Source organism: Coptis chinensis, chromosome 4 (assembly GCF_015680905.1).
Source record: "Coptis chinensis isolate HL-2020 chromosome 4, ASM1568090v1, whole genome shotgun sequence".
NCBI lineage: Eukaryota > Viridiplantae > Streptophyta > Magnoliopsida > Ranunculales > Ranunculaceae > Coptis > Coptis chinensis.
This window is the reverse complement of record NC_141459.1, coordinates 9,481,708-9,501,601: the sequence shown is the minus strand read 5'-3', so window position 1 is coordinate 9,501,601 and position 19,894 is coordinate 9,481,708. Positions and strand designations below refer to the sequence as shown.

The following is a 19,894-nucleotide window of genomic DNA, read 5'->3' as shown; positions in this document are numbered from 1 at the left end:
TTGAGCTTATGACGAAAAAGGGTTGTCCAAGGAATGGTGTTGCGTATACTAGTGAGGATGAGAGGATTAGTGAAGCTTTTGCATTGTATGGTAAAATGGGTGATGATTATTACCGACCTACTGTTTGTACTTATACGCTTCTTATTTCGGCACTTTGTAGATTGGAAGCGTTTGATTTGTACAGGGGGATGAAAGAGAGCCGAATTTCTATACTTACAGTGTGTAAAGAGAAGAAACTTGATGATGTTGAATGAGATATTGGGGAAAGGTTTGACCTACAATGCTCTTATTAATGGATACTGCAATGATGGAAAGACTGATGTTGCATTTCAAATTATGGATTCAATGGCATCCAGTGGTTGTAAACCAGAGACTCGCACATACAACGAGGTGATATTTGGGTGTGTACGGAGAAAAAGGTTCATAAAGCTTGAGCGTGATTTGAAACCTAGTCCTGTCACATATCATTTGCTAATATGTGGCCAGTGCAAGGAAGGTCATTTAGACAGTGCTTTTAGGTTAATGCATTTGATGAAGGAGAATCGTGTGGACATACTCCATGCTAATAGACTCGCTATGTAAAAAGGGGAGGTTAGAAGAAGCTAGTTACCTATTTGATTCACTCACTCGGGGAGAAAAGCATAAAGCCATGTGAAGTGATATATACTGCTTTGATTGATGGGTACTGCAAGTTAGGGAACATGGACTTTGCCCAGAATTTGTTTGAGAAGTGCATTCCCAACTCACACACTTACAATGTGTTGATAGATGAAAAGAAAATGGACAAAGCGTTGCTGTTACTAGATAAGATGGTGGAAGTAGGTGTGGAGCCAACAGTTTTCACTTATACCATCCTTATTGATGGTATGCTGAAAGAATGTCAACCTGACAATGCAAATGATATCCTCAGGTCTAAAGCCATATGTTTGTACATATACTTCATTTATTCATAGGGAAGTTGGAACAAGCCGAGGATTTTATGATTAAGATGAACAAAGAAGGAATTCGTCCAGATCTGGTGACATACATACACTGCATTGTTAGATGGGTACGGAAATTCGGGATCAGTAGATTGTGCTTTTGATGTTCTCAAGCGGATGGTCGATGCTGGATTCAAGCCTTCTCACGAAACTTATACCATATTGGTCAAACATTTTATCAATGAAAAACGAGTCTTCAGAAAAATTTATAATACTTGTCTAGATCCAGCTGCAAATGGTGCTTCTATTAGTGTTGCTGATGTCTGGAAGATACTTGACCTCGAGACTGCTCTGAAGCTCATTGAAAAAATGGTTGAACTTGGTTACTCGCCTGATATCAGCACTTATGATGCTCTAATTGCTGGATTTTGCAAAGAAGGTCAGTTGGATGTCGCTCAGAATTTAGTCCATTATTTGACTGAAGTTGGATTAGATCCCAATGAGAGTATTTTTACCTCTCTTGCAAATTGTTGCTCCAAATATGGTATGTATGCAGAAGCATCAGCCCTGGTGGATATGATGGTTAAACAAGGTCATATACCGAATTTGGAATCATACAAGCTACTTATTTGTGGGTTATGCAACCAAGGAAACATTCAGAAGGCCAAAACTGTTTTCTGTACTCTACTTAGGCCCGAGTATAATTATGATGAAATAGCTTGGAAAGTTCTTATTGAAGGTTTACTTAAGTAGGGTCTTGTGGAGGAATGCTCCAAACTAGTTAGCATCATGGAGGAAAATGGTTGCAAACCTAATTCTCATACATATACATTGTTGATTGAAAGACTTTCTGATGGACACAATGGTGCAAGAAACAAGGAATAATGGTGGTCTTTGGATTGCTTTTGGCATGTCTTTATTGTGCAGTCAGTTTGGTTATCTTCATCGCTGGATTGGGTGGAGAGGCATCATCTCCTCAATTATTTACCTGTTGATGGTAATGGATATGGAGCAAAGATCCTTCTGGTTCAAGCCACAACAAGGATTACCTTCTCAATCCTGTGAAGGAATTGTAATAATTAATGAAGTGGAACTGGGAAAGTTGCTTCAAGATAGTGAAGAGGCACCCGTCCAACCTTCAGAGACTCCTGGGTTTTTAAAAACTTTTCAAGTAGCACTTTAATGAGCATCGCGTTCTGAAGAGGCAAGTAATTATCCACTTTGGTTATATACTTGTATTCCTTTTCACCCCCAACCAAAAAATTCATATTTAAAACTCTGATCATATTTTATGCCTTGAGAAGCTCCCCTCTAAAATTTGACTCAATATATCTGTAGATCTAATTTGTAAATCGGTTTACACAAATACTTAATGCCACTTACAAAGAAGTGCTTTGCTTTTGTTTTGTTTTTGTTTTTTGTTTTTTTTTAATGTTTTCTCATTTTATTATTTTATCAGTGTATGCTATGGGAATCGACTAGTTTTATTTCTAATCTAGGGAATAAGTGTGTATATATATATACTTTTTTTAATTTTTTTAATTTTTTTAAACTTACTTTATTGTTCCTTTTCTTGATTATCAGTCCTCTCTTTCTATTTTCTCCTAGTTTTAAATCTTTTTTCGTTTACTTGGTGAGAGAAAGGCAAGTATAGATTATACGTGAAAACGATATATTGATTTAATATGGAAGGAATGAAACAAAAAGTTGAAGATAACAGTCGATGAGTAAATTGGCACTCCTTTTGGAACATTTACTTCCGAATTTACTGAATTCACGGCTTCTGATTGGAATGGAGTTTGATACCTCAATATTTGATAAAAGTCCATCAAATATGTTGGTTCTTCTCTTCTTTTAATGACCAAAGACAGGGAATAGATCTATGTCCCTTTGTCCCCTTACTTAGTTTAGTTCTCTTTTTGGTTCAGTTTGTATTTACTGAAGTGCAGGCCATACACAATAAAAGGATTGTTGTAGTTCAACTTCTTTATGCCCCCCACCACCACCACCACCCAAACCCAAACCCGGACCCAAACCGAGAAAAGAGAGGAAATATGCTATTTTTCTGAACTTATTTTACTCAGGAAATTCACATAGCCGAGTACCGAAGTTTATAAGCTGTCTTTGATCCTTTATAAGGATCAGTAAGAGGTAGTCACAGGATGTTGATAGATTCCTAGGCACAGTTGGAATGAATGTAGATATAGTTGATGGTGACCCCCCATTCTTAGTCCCAATGGCTCCCATGTGAAGGATCAAATCACACAACTCACATTTATCACTATTTCAATTGCCTCTGCAAGAACATGTTCAAGTGTATACTCGTAAATGAAAAGGAGAAGGCTTCTCAATTTACTTTTAGATTATGCGGCGAGGATGCTTCATTTTCCAAGCATTTTCCGTACACTGTATTACCCTCCATTTCATAGGATTTTGAGAACTAAATTTAAATAATACTCAGTGTGTTGGAGACTTTGTACACATCTTGGACGCTAAAGCACAAGTCCATGACAGCATTATATGGCTTTTGTCTGCATTGTTTTCTTATTTTGTAGAAGCTAAGCACCAAGAGTATTCATTGTAATGCTAAATTCTTATATTGTGTACGTCTGTGGGTGTTTCCCTTTGTGTGCTGTTTTTCCCCTTTGTTCTTGACTTCTTGTTTAGTTTCTAAGTTTCATTTCTGATCTAGTTGAACTCTATGGTTGTGCAGATATCTTCAGTTTTGTCCAGTGGAATAAATGGACCATTCTTTGTTCGGAATTATCTCATGCGTCAACATCTAAGAATGGACGTAGAAGTGAAATACCAAGGTTCCCTCCCCGCATCTTTTACTGTGGTAAGGAGTGTTGGGACCATTTGGAACTTGATTCTATTCTTTATTAATAATAAAACGGAAAATGTTGTCTTGTATAACTCATATCATAGTATTTCATTGTTCTCTTTTATTTTCATGTGGTAATAGAAATGAATACACAGTTGGAAATTGGAGCAATACCTACAAAAGCAATCACATGCACATATTTTCTGCAGTATTATTATTATTGTGCTTATTATGTGAATGACGAACCAGCGAAATGCAGCGAGGATATTTGCTAGAATACTGTCTAAATAAAATAGACTTGGGATAGTTCAAAAATGGTAACAGCAGCTGGTGTAGTACTGTAGTGCACTAGTGCTTAGGTTCATGCCAAATGGCTATTGTTCTTGGTAAGAGCAATTTCCCTCCATATATCATGCCACTTACGCTTAACGTCATGCCACTTACGCTTAACATAATGCCAAATGCATTTCAACTGCCTTTTTTTTGAACCCCGAGTGGCCGTCGTTATGACTTTATGTGCAACAACAAACATATGAACTGGAGATATGCCCAAGCAACATAACAGGGTTTCTTTCATCGACCCACCCATAATGTGAGTTTCAGTAAAAATTGTTGATTTAGCACTCGAAATAAAAAATGAACCTCCACCGACCACCACAAAAAGGAAAGGAATCAGATTCGTTAGTCATACTGTATCCCCACACCCCTACAATTCTTCTACCCACGACCTGAAATGGCACTTTGGCAGTGGCTAAAAGGATTTTAGAAACTCACGAGTGAGGCGTACATATTCCAGCTGTTGACAGTGTCTCCTGGTTTCTTATACTTTTACCATTTTATCAACCTTTGAATTTGTTTAAGTATTCATTTATATCATGAAACATCTGATTACCGTTTTCGAATTGTTGAAGATGGTATCACATTGCGTCAGGGTTCAGAATTAAACATTTCTGCTATACATAATAATCCTCTATCCTAGTGTACTTAAAAGATAACCGGAACTGAGATTTATATCACTGTCATCTGATTTTTGGCGAGGCTTCCATAATTATGCTGCATTTGTCGATAAAACCATGCATTTGTTCAGAATTTAGCACCATTTCAGCTGTAATCCTCTGTCCAAATTATCTTCATTTTGCATCATGATTTGTATGAATTTGAGAGTGGAAAACCCGAAATGTACTCCAGTTTGCTGTGCCCCTGATTTTGTCTTCGACAGCCAGCCAGACCCGTTATGCTTGAAACTATGACGGTAGGACACCTGCTAATTATAAGTAAAGCCCAAAGACAAGTAAAGATGCTTTTCTTGTACATGTGTGGTGTGTCACTGATGATTTCATGCTTTTTGTCACTCTTGATAAGCTGATCACAGTCATCTTCTTATGTGGGGGTTGAAACTAGTCACCATCTGCTCTCTTTATTTTTGTTTTTTTTTCTTTGTTTTGTAAATGAATAGAGAATGATGTTGTAATAAGATTTGAATCAGGTATACTGTAAGCAGGCACCTGGTTATCATGATGAATGTTTTGATTAGTTTTAGGCTTTTAGCCATAATTTAATTGCTCAAATACACCACAATCTAGCCTTAGCCTTCGTGCGCCATTTATTAAATGCCTGATACATGTGTTCTCCGGATCTCTCTCAGCCTGCTCTTGTTTTTTACTTGGAAGTGTCAATGCCTGTGTCCTACTACGAAGACACCTAGACACCTAGTCCAAGTGCAATGAGACAGTGGCATCAAAACAAGGTATGTATATGCTGCCATAAACTTAGTATAATAACTTCGAAGTACTCAACAAAATTCACCTGCAGTGCGTTTCTTCTACCATGTATAACAAAGGGAAGCTTCATGTAGTTATGCTTCCATGGTTAGCTATGGGTCACATAATACCTTTTTTAGAGCTTTCAAAGTGCTTGGCGCAAAAGGGTCTTCGTATATCCTTGGTGTCCACCCCAAGAAATATCAAAAGACTTCCAGAGATTCCTCAAAACATATCAGCTTTGATAAACTTGGTGGGACTCCCTTTACCTAGTGTTGATAACTTACCAGAAGATGCAGAGGCTACCATTGACCTTCCACCAAACAAGGTTCACTACCTTAAGAAGGCATTTGACGGGCTGAAGAATCCTTTTGCTTGTTTCTTAGAAGATTCGGTTCCAGACTGGATTATATACGACTTCTCATCATACTGGTTGCCTCCAATAGCAACTAAACTTGGTGTCCCTTGTGCTTTCTTCAGTCTATTTAATGCTGCATCAGTTGCGTTCTTTGGACCGCCATTCAAGTTAATGGGAAATAATGAAGAATCCGGAGGATGCTTATCGGTATGGTTCCGCTGTCAATGGTTCTGACGTTGTACTAATCCGAAGTTGCTTGGAATTTGAACATTTTTGGTTAAATTTCGTCGAGGAAGAGGTTCTTCAGAGACCAGTAATTCCTGTAGGCCTACTTCCTCCCTCGGTGCAAGGGAGAAGGGATGATGAAATTGGGGAATGGGCTGAAATAAAAGTATGGTTAGACAAACAGAACAAGGGATCAGTGGTTTACATAGCACTAGGGACTGAGGCAGCATTAACTCAAGAAGAAATAGATGAATTGGCGCTTGGCCTAGAGCTATCAGATGTTCCCTTCTTTTGGGTACTAAGGAAACCACTTTCACTCGAAGGTGACTCATACATGCTGCCAGTTGGGTTTGAGGATAGAACGAGGAACCACGGGGTTGTTTGTATGGGTGGGGCTCCTCAGGTTAAGATACTTGCACACTCATCAGTAGGGGGTTTGTTGACTCATTGTGGTTGGAATTCCATCATCGAGGCTCTCGCTTTGGATGTGCTCTCATACTGTTGCCTCTCTTAGCAGAACAAGGGCTGAATGCGAGGAAGTTACATGGGGATAAGATTGGACTGGAGATACCGAGAGACGAACAAGATGGATCATTCACAAGGTACTCGGTAGCTGAGTCATTGAGGACAGTAATGGTGGAGGATAAGGGTAACTCCTTCAGAAGAAAATCAAAGGAAATGAAAGAGATCTTTGGTAATAAGGATCTTCATGATCAATATGTCAACAATATTATTCAGTATCTCCAAGATCATAAACACCAAAAAAAGTAATTAACTTCTCCAAGAGTCTCACATATGAAGTTTGTGCGAACCATCTCTTAATTATATTCCTCTCTTGATCTTGGAAATGCTGTATAATCTGTTAGAAATGCTGCATGTTCTGTCATTATATACCATCCTGTACTAGCTTGTTCGTTATTTAAACACGTAGTCAATCAATATCACTTCCATTTCATCTTGACACCTGTTCATAATTTGTTATACTTAGTTATGTTGCTGAACAATCCAACTTAGGAGTGATAAGTATTGTATCAAGAGATCCTATCATCTCACAGCAAGAAACTTCTAAAAAATATATTGGTGGTTGTTACATTCGGATAAAACAAGGAGCTGTTGTAACCCCATAATACCACATATTCAGTACCTGTGAAGTTAAAATATGGTATATCAAGCAATCCAGGGCTTCCCAGCCATGCTGGATTTACACTCGAATCCGTATTTGAAGACAGACTTGTCCACAATTCTATTGGTTAACAGTTTTTTTGGGCAGTAGCACAGTTTTTTGGGGCAGCCACTCCACTAATAAGCCACTCCACTAATAAGAAGCTGAGGTCTTCTGGACAGCAAACAGTTTACACTCAATGACCTCGCCCATTCTCATAGCGGAGTTAGTGACTCACAAACCATGGGATTTGCACAAGCAAAAGCTAGCAGCTCTTTCTGACATTCAAATCATGCCATGTCCTCCCCACCCAAAGTCACCCAAGCTTCAATTACATCATCATTATTTGCATCCATCAATAAAACAGCATTCTTTATATTTAAGTTAACTGGAGATACCCACACTGTCTCTCCCCACCCAAAATCAGCTTTAGAGAAAGAGAACCTACACCAACTAGTTAAGGTGTACACCTTGGTCTAGTTTTTCATGTAAAGATCTTTGTATTGATTACAATAATCTAAAAACAATATGATGTAAGGAGAAATGCAGCGTTAGCTCTCAAACAATCTAAATATCGCTCTCTAACTAAGAAACGATAAAAAGTCGATATTTAACTGAATGAACAAGAAGTGTCTTTACGAACCATATAAAGGGGCGGCCTTAACTAGGGGTGGAATTTGAGCCGAGTAGCTTGGGCTTGGCTCATTTAAGCTTAGCTCAAGCTCGTTCATTTAACTAAATGAGCCAAGCTTGATCCCATATTATAGCTCGCTTAATAAACAAGCAGGGTGAAACTCGGCTCAATAAGCTCAAATACCATCATCACAGTGTAAAATAGCCGAGCTATTCGGACTTGGCTCAGGCTCAGCTCATTTAAGCTCAGCTCGGACTCGTTCATATAATATATGAGCCAAGCTTGAGCCTATATTAAAGCTCGTTTAAATAAACGAGTTGAGCCGAGCTTAGTGAAACTTAGTTCGATTAGCTCGAATTCCACCCCTAGCCTTAACTAGGCGACCTAAAACATGAATAACCAAGGACTAGTTTACCCCTCTACGAGGTTCACAAAACCTAAAACTTGCGGAAATTAACAGACCTCGAAATAATAATACCCTACGTGCGCCTATGCAAAGAGTACTCTAAAGGATGTGCCCATCAGGTTATGGAAAAAAAAAAAAAATGTGCCCATCTGGACCCATCTATTCCTTACCACAATACCGCATTATCAGCTTGTAACTTGGAACAATCTATTAACACTACTAAAGGGATGTCCTTTACCGTGTTCTCATAGTGCCACGTCATCTTAACAAAAATTAAGAGAGAAATTCGCAAAAAAAATTATAGTAATAGCCGCAAAGCGTACTGTTTCGCTCACTCTCTGTTTTCTTCCCTCGCAAAACATTATATTAAAAACCGCAAAGCTTACCGTTTCACTCACTCTCTATTTCCTTCCCCGAGCGTTGCAACACTTGAGTAGAAACTACTTGATCCCTCACTGCTAATTCCCTATTTCAATCCCTCACTGATTTCTAATCTATTATTTTTTCCTTCTCCTTATTTTTCATTTACATCCATACACAGACTCTATAAAAAAAAAAAGTGTGTTCAGTCATTCTATCACCCAAAGCTTACGATTATTTGTGATATATCTTTATTCAGGCACAAATGAATACTGTTACCAGGGAGGAGGCGAGAAAGTCGAGATTCCTTCGTCGAAGTATTCTTCAGCAGAGATACAACAAGAGGAATATTGAGTGTCTATGTAATCGGCATTTAAATAAAAGGTCCCGACCGATGTCTAAACGTCCTACCTAAGGTTTGTTTACATTCACGTACTGTTGTTCGTGAGGATGGCACAACTACAACAACCACAAGCCAGACACATGGTTGCACCGTTGCAAATGATGAAGTTAATGTGACCTTGCGCCATGAACAGTCTAATGGATGCTCACATAATAGTGAAAGAGACACAGGCATGATGAATGGGTTATGTTCTTTCTTTAGTTATGGAGTTATGTATAGGTAACATAGATATGACTTTGATTTTTACTTTCATTATAGGCCATCTGTTGGAGATGCATTATTTGGGACCAATGGATCAAATGTGCCATCATTGTGGAGCATTTGCCTGGTATGAAAAAGGAACCAGAAGTGGAAACGGCCATGTCGTCCATCTTTTTCGATTTGTTGCCAAGCGGGAAAAGTCCAGTTACCTTTACTAAAAGACCCACCTCACTTTTTGGGTCAGCTTTTAGACATTCTGAGGGCATCTCCAATAGGGGGTGTAAAATTACACCTCCACCTAGGCTCCACGTAGGTGCCATTAGGATTTTACACCTCTAATCAGATATAGTATTGTTATAAATATCCACACTCTATACTCTCTCCGAAGGAAGAGTGTAAAAAATAGATTTTAAACTTCGGACGTCACTCCAAGTGACGTCCCTTTTAATTTAAACCTGGGGCGTCAAAGTGACGTCCGAGTTAAAAAATTACTTTAGAATTAGAAAGGGACGTTATTCCAAATGACGTCCAGAAAATTATTTCACTCGGGCGTCGGTTCGGTGTCGCCTGGTTTTTTTTTAACTAATAATGGTAGGAGGAATTCCCACCCTCTATTAGCTAATACACTATTTTACCTACGGTATAGCACCCCCATTGGAGAGAGTTTTTTGATATTTTGAGTGTAAAATTTCCACTCTATACGGTTTACACCCCCCATTGGAGATGCCCTGACTACGACAAGTCAGATTGTAGATGACATAAATGGTCATGTTATTTCTCTCATACCTGGAGAGTCACATACGTATTTGAGTGCTGACCCAATTAGTTCAGATTCCATGGCAACTGAAGATCAAGATATTTGGTATCCTACTGAATTTCTTAACACGTTGGAAATGTCTGGTATGCCGACACATGTTCTTCAACTAAAAGTTGGAGTACCGATTATGTTGCTTAGAAATTTGAACCCGAGCAGAGGACTTTGTAATGGCACTAGGATGATTGTTACCATTTTAGGAACGAGAGCTTTTGAGGCAGAAATCTTGATTGGTAGCCACATTGGAAATAGAGAACTGATCCCGAGGATAGTGTTGTCTTCATCTGATTCGAGCTGGCCTTTTATTTTGAGACGTCTACAATTTCCAGTTAAGATATGTTTTGCGATGACGATAAACAAGAGCCAGGGTCAGACTTTGAGATATGTTGGAGTTTATTTGTCAAAAACTGTCTTTTCACATGGCCAATTATGTGTCGCTGTATCACAGACGTCATCTGATGATGGACTTAAAATTTTGATCAATCACTCTGACTGTGAGAAACTGGGTTATACAAGAAATATTGTTTACAAAGAGGTTTTCAATAATTTGCCTACAGGTAACGCTTTAGAAACAGTGAAATTATTTTAAAATGTTGCTATTACGAGCTTTACAACCTAATATAGTAGTGTTGCATTCATGGGTTTTCTTTTTTTACAGATTCTGGGTCTAATGCCGAGGCTGATCAGTCACAACCCTCACATTTGTGAATACAATCCAACTTCTTTTCTTATATTTGGACTCGCATAATATTCTCAAAGGTATAAAATTCACTTTTGGGCACTGCACTTTACTTACTGGATAAGGTGCCCAATCATAATACAACAGATGATGCAGGCTTTACTCCATTGCACTATTTTGCTGAAAGAGGTCCTTTTCCTTTGCCATTTTTTCTGTTTCAAATGATGTTCTTTATTGCTTTGAATCACTAACTTGGGTTGGTATTATCACATGAGACAACCAGTTATTCGAATTACTACTTTTGAGAGGTTCTGAGGTGAACATTGACTCAAGTCTTGGAACTCCTCTACAAAGCGCATTGGGTGCTGGAAAGCATGAAGCACTTCAAACATTGTTGAAGCACAGTGCTGATGTAAGTTTTTGTTTCATATCTATGTAACTATGTTAATGTAGGCTATGTACACCTTATTGTAGGATCCTAGATATTGTGCAACAGTTTTGAATCATGTGCTATAAAACATTTTTGTTTGCTTTATATCTATTAGGACATAAATGACAATCATGCAGTCTACATTTTTATTTGTTGCTAATAATATTACCTCTATCAAAATCATAATGTTATTTCATTATATTAGCTCTGTCAGTAAAAAAAAAATTATAAAAGCTTTGTGTCTTATCTTATGCTATAAGACTTATAATGTTTTTCACCTCTGTTAAGTTTTTCCAGTTGGAGCTAATATAATGTTTTTCCCCCTCTCCATTAAACTGATGTATGCTATATGTCTATCACAGTGCTTTGACCCCCCCTGGCATCAGCTTCTATTCTTGCGGAGTCTTTGAGTTGCATTGACATTTTGGTGCAGGTAAGAAAGTTACCTATTTCATGTGCACAAAAGCCATTTGATCAGGACATTTTTTTTTTTCCATTTATGCTTACCTGTGTATATGCTCGGCCCGACATTAACGTCGGTCATGCGGAGCAGTACCAATACTTCTTACTGCTTCAGGCGGGTTAACAGAAACACTCAGACTTTCAGCGCAAATGTTATTTGATGATGTAGGAAAAAAAGGCCAGCTTCTGTTTTGATTTTTGATTTTTGATTTTTGATTTTTTTTTAATTTAAAATTGTGATAGTTGGCAAATTTGGCATCTTCCCATGTCCCTATCATTATTTTTACAGGATAGTCTGACAGCGTTATTTGAGGCAGAGATCTTGCCTATTTGCCACATTGGAAATAGAGAACCAATCCCGAGGATAGTGCTATCTTCATCTTATTCGAACTGGCCATTTATTTTGAGACGTCTACACTTTCCATTTAAGATATGTTTTGTGATGATGATAAACAAGAGCCAGGGTCAGACTTTGAGATATGTAGGAGTTTATTTGTCAAAACCTGTCTTCTCACATGGCCAATTATATGTCGATGTATCACAGACGTCGTCTGCTAATGGACTTAAAATTTTGATCAATCACAGTGAACAGCTGGGTTCTACAAAAATATTGTTTACAAGGAGGTTTTCAATAATTTGCCTACATGTAATGCTTTAGAAACAATTAAATTATTTGTACATGTTGTTATTACGGGCTTGATATCCTGATATAGCGGTGCTGCATTCATGGGTTTTCTTTTTAACATATTCTGAATGTAGTGCCAGCGATGATCACTCACAACCCTCACATGTGTGAATACAATCAAACTTCTTTTCTTATATTTGGACTCACATAATATTCTTTAAGGTATAAAATTCGCTTTTGCGACTATAGTTACGCTTCGTTTTTTTAGAATAGCCTGTTATGATTTAATTTGCCAAATGCATTAGTTGCTACTCATCTTGGGACTTTATTCAAAACTGAAATTCTTTTTCTTACATAAACCAATTTATGATGAGCGGTGAATTATATGCTGATTTCAAATAGTGGAATAAGACATGGTACAAGATATGATTAACTGATGAAAGTGTAAGAAATTTGGAGAAAGAAATGCCGGTATGGCAATCAACATGTGATCTTCATGGTTTGGAATTTATGTTTTTTTTAACATGTAGTGATGTATGTACCTATTATTAATGGTTTTGGAGGTTCGAGAGAGAAGCTGCTGAGATGAACAAAAGGTCATTCAAGTATGCCTGGGTTCTGGACAGGCTCAAGTCTGACAGGGAACGTGGCATCACCATTGATATCGCGCTATCGGAGTTTGAGACCACCAAGTACTACTGTACTGTTATTGCTGATCCAGGCCATCGTGATTTCATCAAGAACATGACTACTGGTACTTCATAGTCTGATTGTGTTGTACTCATTATTGACTCAACCCCTGGAGGTTTTGAAGCTGGTATATCCAAGGATGGTCAGACCAGTGAGGACACTCTACTTGCCTTCACTCGGGGAGTGAAGCTGATGATTTGTTGTTGTTACAATGTATAACATCTTTATTAAAGTGTTTATGTTTATGTGAATATCTTGATGAACCTTGGTATATTCAACAGATTCCTAATCGAATTTTTTGTGTGTAGATGGATGCCACTCCTCCAAATTATTCTAAGGCTTTGTATGAGTAAATTTTCAAGGAAGTATGTACCTACTTGAAGAAGGTTGGGTACAACCCTGATGAAATACCCTTTGTTCCCATCTCTAGTTTTAAGGTTGACAACATGATTGAAAGGTCTACCAACCTTGATTGTTCCAAGGGCCCATCCCTCCTTGAGGAACTTGACTTGATCTCAACAAGGTATAACAGCTTTATTGACGTGTTTATGTTTATGTGAATATCTTTATGAAGCTTGGTATATTCAACAGATTCCTAATTGAATCTTGTGTGTGTAGATGGATGCCACTACTACAAATTATTCCAAGGCTTGGTATGAGAAAAGTTTCAAGGAAGTCTCTACTTACCTGAAGAAGGTTGGGTACAACCCTGATGAAATACCCTTTGTTCCCATCTCTGGTTTTGAGGTTGACAACATGATTGAAAGGTCTACCAACCTTGATTGTTCTAAGGGCCCATCCCTCCTTGAGGCACTTGACTTGATCTCAGAACCCAAGAGACCCACAGACAAGCCTCTACATCTCCCACTTCAGGATGTTTACAAGATTGGTGGTATTGGAACTGTGCCAGTTGGTCGTGTCGAGACTGGTTTGATCAAACCTGGTATGGTTATCACCTTTGGCACTATTGGATAGACCACTGAAGTTAAATCAGCCGAAATGCACCTTGAGGCTCTTCAGGAACCGCTACCCAGTGACAATGTTGGTTTTAATGTGAAGAATGTTGCTTTCATTCAATTATCAGCGGGTTCACTTGGCGTCTCACAGTAAGTTCTAACTCGCAGTATTCTTTTTCGCAATAGTCTTAAAGTTTAATTCTTATTAAATACATGCTCTTTGCCTTGGTTTGGAGGTATCAACGTTTAAAGTAGAACATTTCATTTTAATTGTGAGTGGCACTAAAGAGTTGTCGCACGAAACTTTGACCAAAGTAAGTGAGACCACTCTAAAGCAACAATAAAACTTACTGAGGGATTCAGGCTTAGGTACTTGAGAAGTAGTAAGTTTTATCAAATTAGTAGGACACAATCACATTATCATATTGAAATAGTATGTTATCCAATTCTGACCCAAAGTAAGTTGCAATAAGACAAGTATAAGAGGTTGCTTTAATACATAATGTACTTAAGTCAAAGGAAAATAACACACAAAAAAGACAAAGAAAGAGAGCAAGTAGGAAAAAAAAAGACAAGAAAGGATTTCAATAGGACTTACGCCTTGAGGTGTACGTAGTCGTCAATTTCTTCAACTAGATTAGAAGCTGTAGTGCTCGGATCGGTGTGTTTTTCCCATAAGTCTTCCAGTTGTGCCTTGCGGCATAAGCCTTGGTATCTTTTCTTAAACATTATCTGGTGTCACTATGGATTGCAAGAACAAATGTAGTTGAATGAGACAGCAGGCGGGTTACATGTTGGATTGTGCCGAGTTGTGAACTTTTTCAGATGCAGAATAGCCGCTGTTTCAGTTTTCACAACGAAAAAAGAATTAAAAAAATGAACTACATTTAGTTATTGGTTTATATATATAATGATAATTTTGATATGAATTATTTAACTGTTTCTTAAATAGTAATTGCTTCTGGATTGTTTAGTCTCATTTCACGCTAGGTAGAAAAACTTCCATATGTTAAGCTTCTTTTCTTATAGTTGGACTTGCATTATATTCTCAAAGGTTTAAAATTCGCTTTTGCAACTTATAGTTAAGCTACATCTTTTTAGAATAGCCTGTTATGATTTAACTTGCCAAATGCATTAGTTGCTACTCATCTTGGTACCTTGATTCAAAACTGAACTTCTTTTACTTACAGAAACCAATTTATGATGAGCGGCGAATTATATGCTGATTTCAAATAGTGGAATAAGACATGGTACAAGATATGCTTAACTGATGAAAGTGTAAGAAATTTGGAGAAAGAAATACCGGTATGGCAAGCAACATGTGATCTTCGTAGTTTGGAATTTCTATAAGCGGTTTTATGTCTTAGCCATGGACTCTGCCAATACCTATCAGGACATGTGAGTTCTCTTTTTATTCATCATCATTGTATCCGATCTTTCCCTTGTCAGAGTTCTCCTATTATTTTTTTTCAATTGCATCAGTAGATAAGGTTACTCATTCCAGGCCATTTTTTCCTTTATTGGGGATGTTGTGTCTGTTCTATGTCTGTTTCTTTTCCCTGCATCTTTATATATAATTTTCACCAAGTCAGTACTTTGCTTAAAAACACTTCTAGGCATTGGAATTTTTCTCTTGAATTTTGATGAGGTATATACTTTTCACCAAGTCAGTACTTTGCTTAAAAACACTTCTAGGCATTGGAATTTTTCTCTTGAGTTTTGATGAGGAATATTATGTAATTTAATAGGTCAAATATAACACGTTGTCCTCGAAGTTCACAATCACATACATGTAAACAAGAATGATGTTTTTAAATTAATTAATTGTGCAATCATCTATGTGTGGAACTCGAAATTATGGTAGCCTTTGTTTATCTGCTCTCAGTCGATGTAGCAGACCTGAGTATGGAAGTATGAATAATTGTCTGGATTATTGTTGTTTGGTTATTAAAGCCCCTGAGTGTGTATAATGCTGATAAATGTTTACAGCTTTAGTTGAACTTGATTACTAACCGATCAATTGTATTGTACGTAAACAAATGTTTTACTCATCGAATTTTTAAATCTGAATTTTTAAAAGGTTATGTTACATACAACTATTAATGTGATTTTTTTTTAACCAAAAGGTACTTCACTACTCTGCTTCCAGTTTGATTGTATGGTTCTCTTCGTAGAGGAAATATGTCTGACCAAGCTAATGTTATGTGGCAGAGGCATCCACTCAACTCCTCAATCATCATTGTTGGTGATTGAATGGTACTATTCAAGCATGAAAACAAAACTAATCAGCTTTTTTAGGGTATCTAGCGTTTAAGTTGGTACTTCCATGCTTCATTTTCTTAGTGTAGAATCTTGGTTTTTGGTGATAACATGGTGACATTTCTGCTTTTTACTGTTAGCATAATGTAATGTTACAACTTAGAAACCTACAACTTACAATTGTTCTGTCATTTTGATCTATAAGCTTGGAGGTATTGACAAGCGTGTGATCTAGAGGTGTAAGAGAGAAGCTGCTGAGATGAACAAAAGGTCATTCAAGTATGACTGGGTTCTGGACAGGCTTAAGTCCGATAGGGAACTTGGCATCACCATTGATATCGTGCTATGTAAGTATGAGACCACCAAGTACTACTGTACTGTTATTACTGATCCAGGCCATCGTGATTTCATCAAGAACATGATTACTGGTACTTCACAGGCTGATTGCGCTATACTCATTATTGACTCAACCACTGGAGGTTTTGAAGCTGGTTAGACCAGTGAGTGTCAATGCACAGATTGCACAGACTGCACTACTTGAAAGAGTGGAATAGGGAGCTGTCTCAGATTCACATCAGAATTTCTACATGGAACTAACTAATTCGAGCCGTTACATCTACATGAACTTTGTAACCATATTAGTTGTATGATAAAAGAACTACGTGTCGCTTGATCCGTAAGCGGGGTGACAGTTAATCCCCCCAGGTACGTAGGCAACCCAGAAGTTACTTGGGTGCAATGGCAACTAGATTTACAACAAAAAAAAAATCAATTCTTTATGAACATTTAATAAGTATACTATTACTTTTAATGATTCTTGCATTTCTCCCTAAACTAGAATCAAAATTGAGTCTAAGGACATCTAATGACCACTTTTCCAACTTAAATTAAGCTTGGTTGTTTCCATATATGTATGTATATGTAGGTATGCAAGGATGGTGGGACTACTTCTAAAGATTCCAGGGACAATCATCTATCTCATACTCCTATACTTAATTTATGTTGCCTGTATACCATCCAATTCTTTACTCTGTACAAGAATTCAGATGGCTTAGTATGTAATATATACTTTCATATACAATCGTATCCATATGACTACACTTCTATATTTGTTGTTGCTGTTGTTGCTCTGTACTTCCTTAAATGTAAACTCTACCAATCCAAATAGATTAGCCTGTGCAACGCACAGGCCAAAGAACTAGTAGTACTCTAAAGGATAACTTATAAGCCCACGGTAGGCTCTTCTTCCTTCCCTGTTCCTCTCTAACAATACTAATGGATACATGGACTGGTGGTGATGGTATAGAAGCATGGGTGAGCTTGGATAATGAGGCCATGGTAAAATTTGGATGGTGATGGCTTTCTTCTTCATTGTAAGAACCTCACTTATCTGCTATTAATACAACACCGGCTATTTGCAAAAAATAAAAATAAAAAGTAAAAATTCACACTATTTAGTTCGCGTCAAAATGCACTGCGTATTTTCATCACTTCTGCAATGTTCTCGGGGAGATAGTGAGATACCACCACAACGATACAACTTTGGTCGTACAGTTATGTTTTTTTTTAAAATGGTTATGGGGTTAGGGCATCTGTGTTTATTAAAAGTTGAACCTTACAAAACTTCCGGAGAGTTAGATCATTAGGGAAGCAAACAATGACTTACAAAAAAAATTTGTTCGATAAACTGTGACTTAAAAAATCTACAAGCAACAAGCTTGACATACAGTGATGTTTAAATCACTATAAAAGGTTAACTATATAAACGCGAACTTTGTCATAAAGCGATGTTTAAATCACTATAAATAGGTTAACTATATTATAAATGCAATAAGCCACTATTTGTAGTGGCGGATCGGAACTGCAAGGAAAATCCAATATTATCAACTTTGTAGCAAAGTAAAGTTTTTACGCGTAACTAATGTTGTTTTAAATAATGGGACATGATAACATGAGGGGAGTTGTGGAATTGTTAGGGGCAAACTAAGACACAATAACAGAACACATGTTCATATTTAGGACCGCTTTCTGGCTTTCAACAATACCAGGATTTATTCAAACTTCGAACACCATTAACATAGAAATCAATTTAGAGTATCTTGCAACTTGATGAAGAAATTGTCAAGATATGATGACTCAAGCCCTTCACTTAACAGGAAATCTTTCCACTTGTGGTGGTTGGCCCTGACTTGTTCACCAACTTCACTTCCTTGATCCATCACCAACTTCACTGCTTTGCACATACTCTCCTTTGTAAACCAGCCATCTTCTTCCCTCCTCTCCACATCCACAGCAACCTTTAGTTCTCTAGTCATAAACTTGGCATTTACAAATTGATCCCCAGCATGGGGCACCACAATTATCTGGCAAGTGTTCACCAAGGATTCCCACATAGACCCAAAGCCACAATGACTCACAAAACAACCCACTGAAGGGTGATTCAAGATAAGTTCTTGTTGAACCCAGTCTCCATGAACTACCCCTCTTCCACCGATTCTATCTTTAAACCCGTCTGGCAAAGCTTCCTCCACTGTATCAACCCCAAATGGAGGTTTCAATCTTACAATGAACGGAAAGCCAGTAAGCTCTAGTCCCAAAACTAGCTCTTGGAACTGATCCTTCGTTAAAACACACTCACTTCCAAATGCACAGTATACAACTGAGCCTTTCTCAAAGCCTGCCAACCACTTGCCCCATTTTTCTGCCAATGGGATATGTGAAGGCTTTCGCAATACTGGTCCTAGTAGCAAAACCCGCTTCTTGTACTGGTTCCCTATGTACTCGCAAAAGTGACCTTCAAGTTCCCTGCAACCCTGAAAACAAAGTGCTTTAGATTCACTCACCCATGGCGGTGGTATGTCGTTGTAAAAATGATATCCCAACACCAAAGTCACTCGACAGCAATGATACATGTCTTGTTTGATAGGGAGGTTGTTTCAAACTTAAAAAGCTACTTGGAAAACCTGGTGGTGGTTCTATATTGTATTTAAGATTCATCGATGAAACAAGCATAGTAAGTGTTGCAACACTAACAGTAGGAAAATACATAGGTTTAATCCCAAGAGGGCACGCTAAGGTTGGAACCCAGTAAGCAAGATCAAAGAAAATGAAATTTGGTTTGAGATGTTGTAGAACAACTTTTACTTGGTCTTGTGTGGGATCAAATGCTTGAGCAAAAAGACTTCCTTTGTGTAATGGTACATCTGACATGGTTTCGACACCAACAGCGAGACCATCAACTGGAGGAATGTCAATAGATATGAACTTGATGAGATCTGATTTGTGATTGAGTTGGCTGAATTTGTGTTGTGTTTTAGTTGGAATGAAGAAGGTGATTCTATGACCTCTTTCAGCAAATTTGTTTGAGAAATGAAGGTATTGGGTGATATGACCCATGGCAAACCAAGGAAACATAGCTATGTGAAATGTGGGTGTAGTGACCATTTTCACTGGAGTGTGTTATGCAGCAGTGCAACTCTTGTGATTGTAAGGATTACCAAAAAAAACGCTTGTGAATGTAAGGATTATACATACCTAGGGAAGATGGAGTATGGTTTTAGGCCTAGAGATCTCACTAAGTCACTAGCATCGATAGTCCCCACTTAACCACCTTGTACTTGATCAAGGTGTGGGGTCTTTTCTGAAACGCTTATGTACTTGGTAACTACTGTGAAATATGCAGTAAGTACAACATATCATAGTTGTTTGTGGCTGGAAAACTAGCTG

At 37.8% G+C, this 19,894-nt stretch overlaps 1 protein-coding gene, 1 long non-coding RNA gene and 2 pseudogenes across 9 annotated transcripts; 3 read left to right on the top strand and 1 right to left on the bottom strand.

Annotated features, from left to right (window-relative positions):
• The first annotated feature begins 95 nt into the window (after window positions 1-95).
• Window positions 96-1,949, top strand: LOC147501734 (pentatricopeptide repeat-containing protein At3g09650, chloroplastic-like; annotated as a pseudogene).
• A 1,682-nt stretch (window positions 1,950-3,631) lies between these two features.
• LOC147501733 (putative UDP-rhamnose:rhamnosyltransferase 1 pseudogene) lies at window positions 3,632-6,912 on the top strand (annotated as a pseudogene). Its single transcript, XR_015221448.1, has 3 exons — window positions 3,632-3,759; window positions 5,390-5,491; window positions 5,557-6,912. The product of XR_015221448.1 is annotated as a putative UDP-rhamnose:rhamnosyltransferase 1 pseudogene (transcript).
• Window positions 6,913-9,973: 3,061 nt separating this feature from the next.
• On the top strand, window positions 9,974-17,277 carry LOC147501732 (uncharacterized). 7 transcript variants are annotated; one of them, XR_015221445.1, is made up of 11 exons: window positions 9,974-10,624; window positions 10,726-10,935; window positions 11,030-11,158; window positions 11,539-11,609; window positions 12,827-13,166; window positions 13,262-13,476; window positions 13,572-14,059; window positions 15,100-15,307; window positions 16,036-16,165; window positions 16,374-16,515; window positions 16,608-16,979. It is a non-coding gene; the product is annotated as an uncharacterized LOC147501732 (long non-coding RNA). The 7 variants fall into 7 exon arrangements; XR_015221444.1 differs by lacking the exon at window positions 16,036-16,165 and having other exon boundaries at window positions 9,979-10,624; window positions 10,726-10,826; window positions 10,903-10,935; XR_015221443.1 differs by lacking the exon at window positions 16,036-16,165 and adding an exon at window positions 17,094-17,277 and having other exon boundaries at window positions 9,981-10,624; window positions 16,608-16,873.
• An 884-nt stretch (window positions 17,278-18,161) lies between these two features.
• On the bottom strand, window positions 18,162-19,894 carry LOC147501731 (cyanidin 3-O-galactoside 2''-O-xylosyltransferase FGGT1-like). Its single transcript, XM_086604385.1, has 2 exons — window positions 19,058-19,894; window positions 18,162-19,026 (listed from the first exon to the last, which is right to left on the bottom strand). The coding sequence occupies exons 1-2, from the start codon at window positions 19,610-19,612 to the stop codon at window positions 18,253-18,255; spliced, it is 1,329 nt and encodes a 442-aa protein (XP_086460511.1). The 5' UTR covers window positions 19,613-19,894; the 3' UTR covers window positions 18,162-18,252.

Coding starts and splice junctions, on each gene's coding strand:
- LOC147501731 (XM_086604385.1), bottom strand. CDS start 19,612: ATGGTCACTACACCCACATTTCACATAGCTATGTTTCCTTGGTTTGCC. Junction 19,027..19,057: donor TATCATTGCTGTCGAGTGAC/TTTGGTGTTGGG, acceptor TTTTACAACGAC/ATACCACCGCCATGGGTGAG.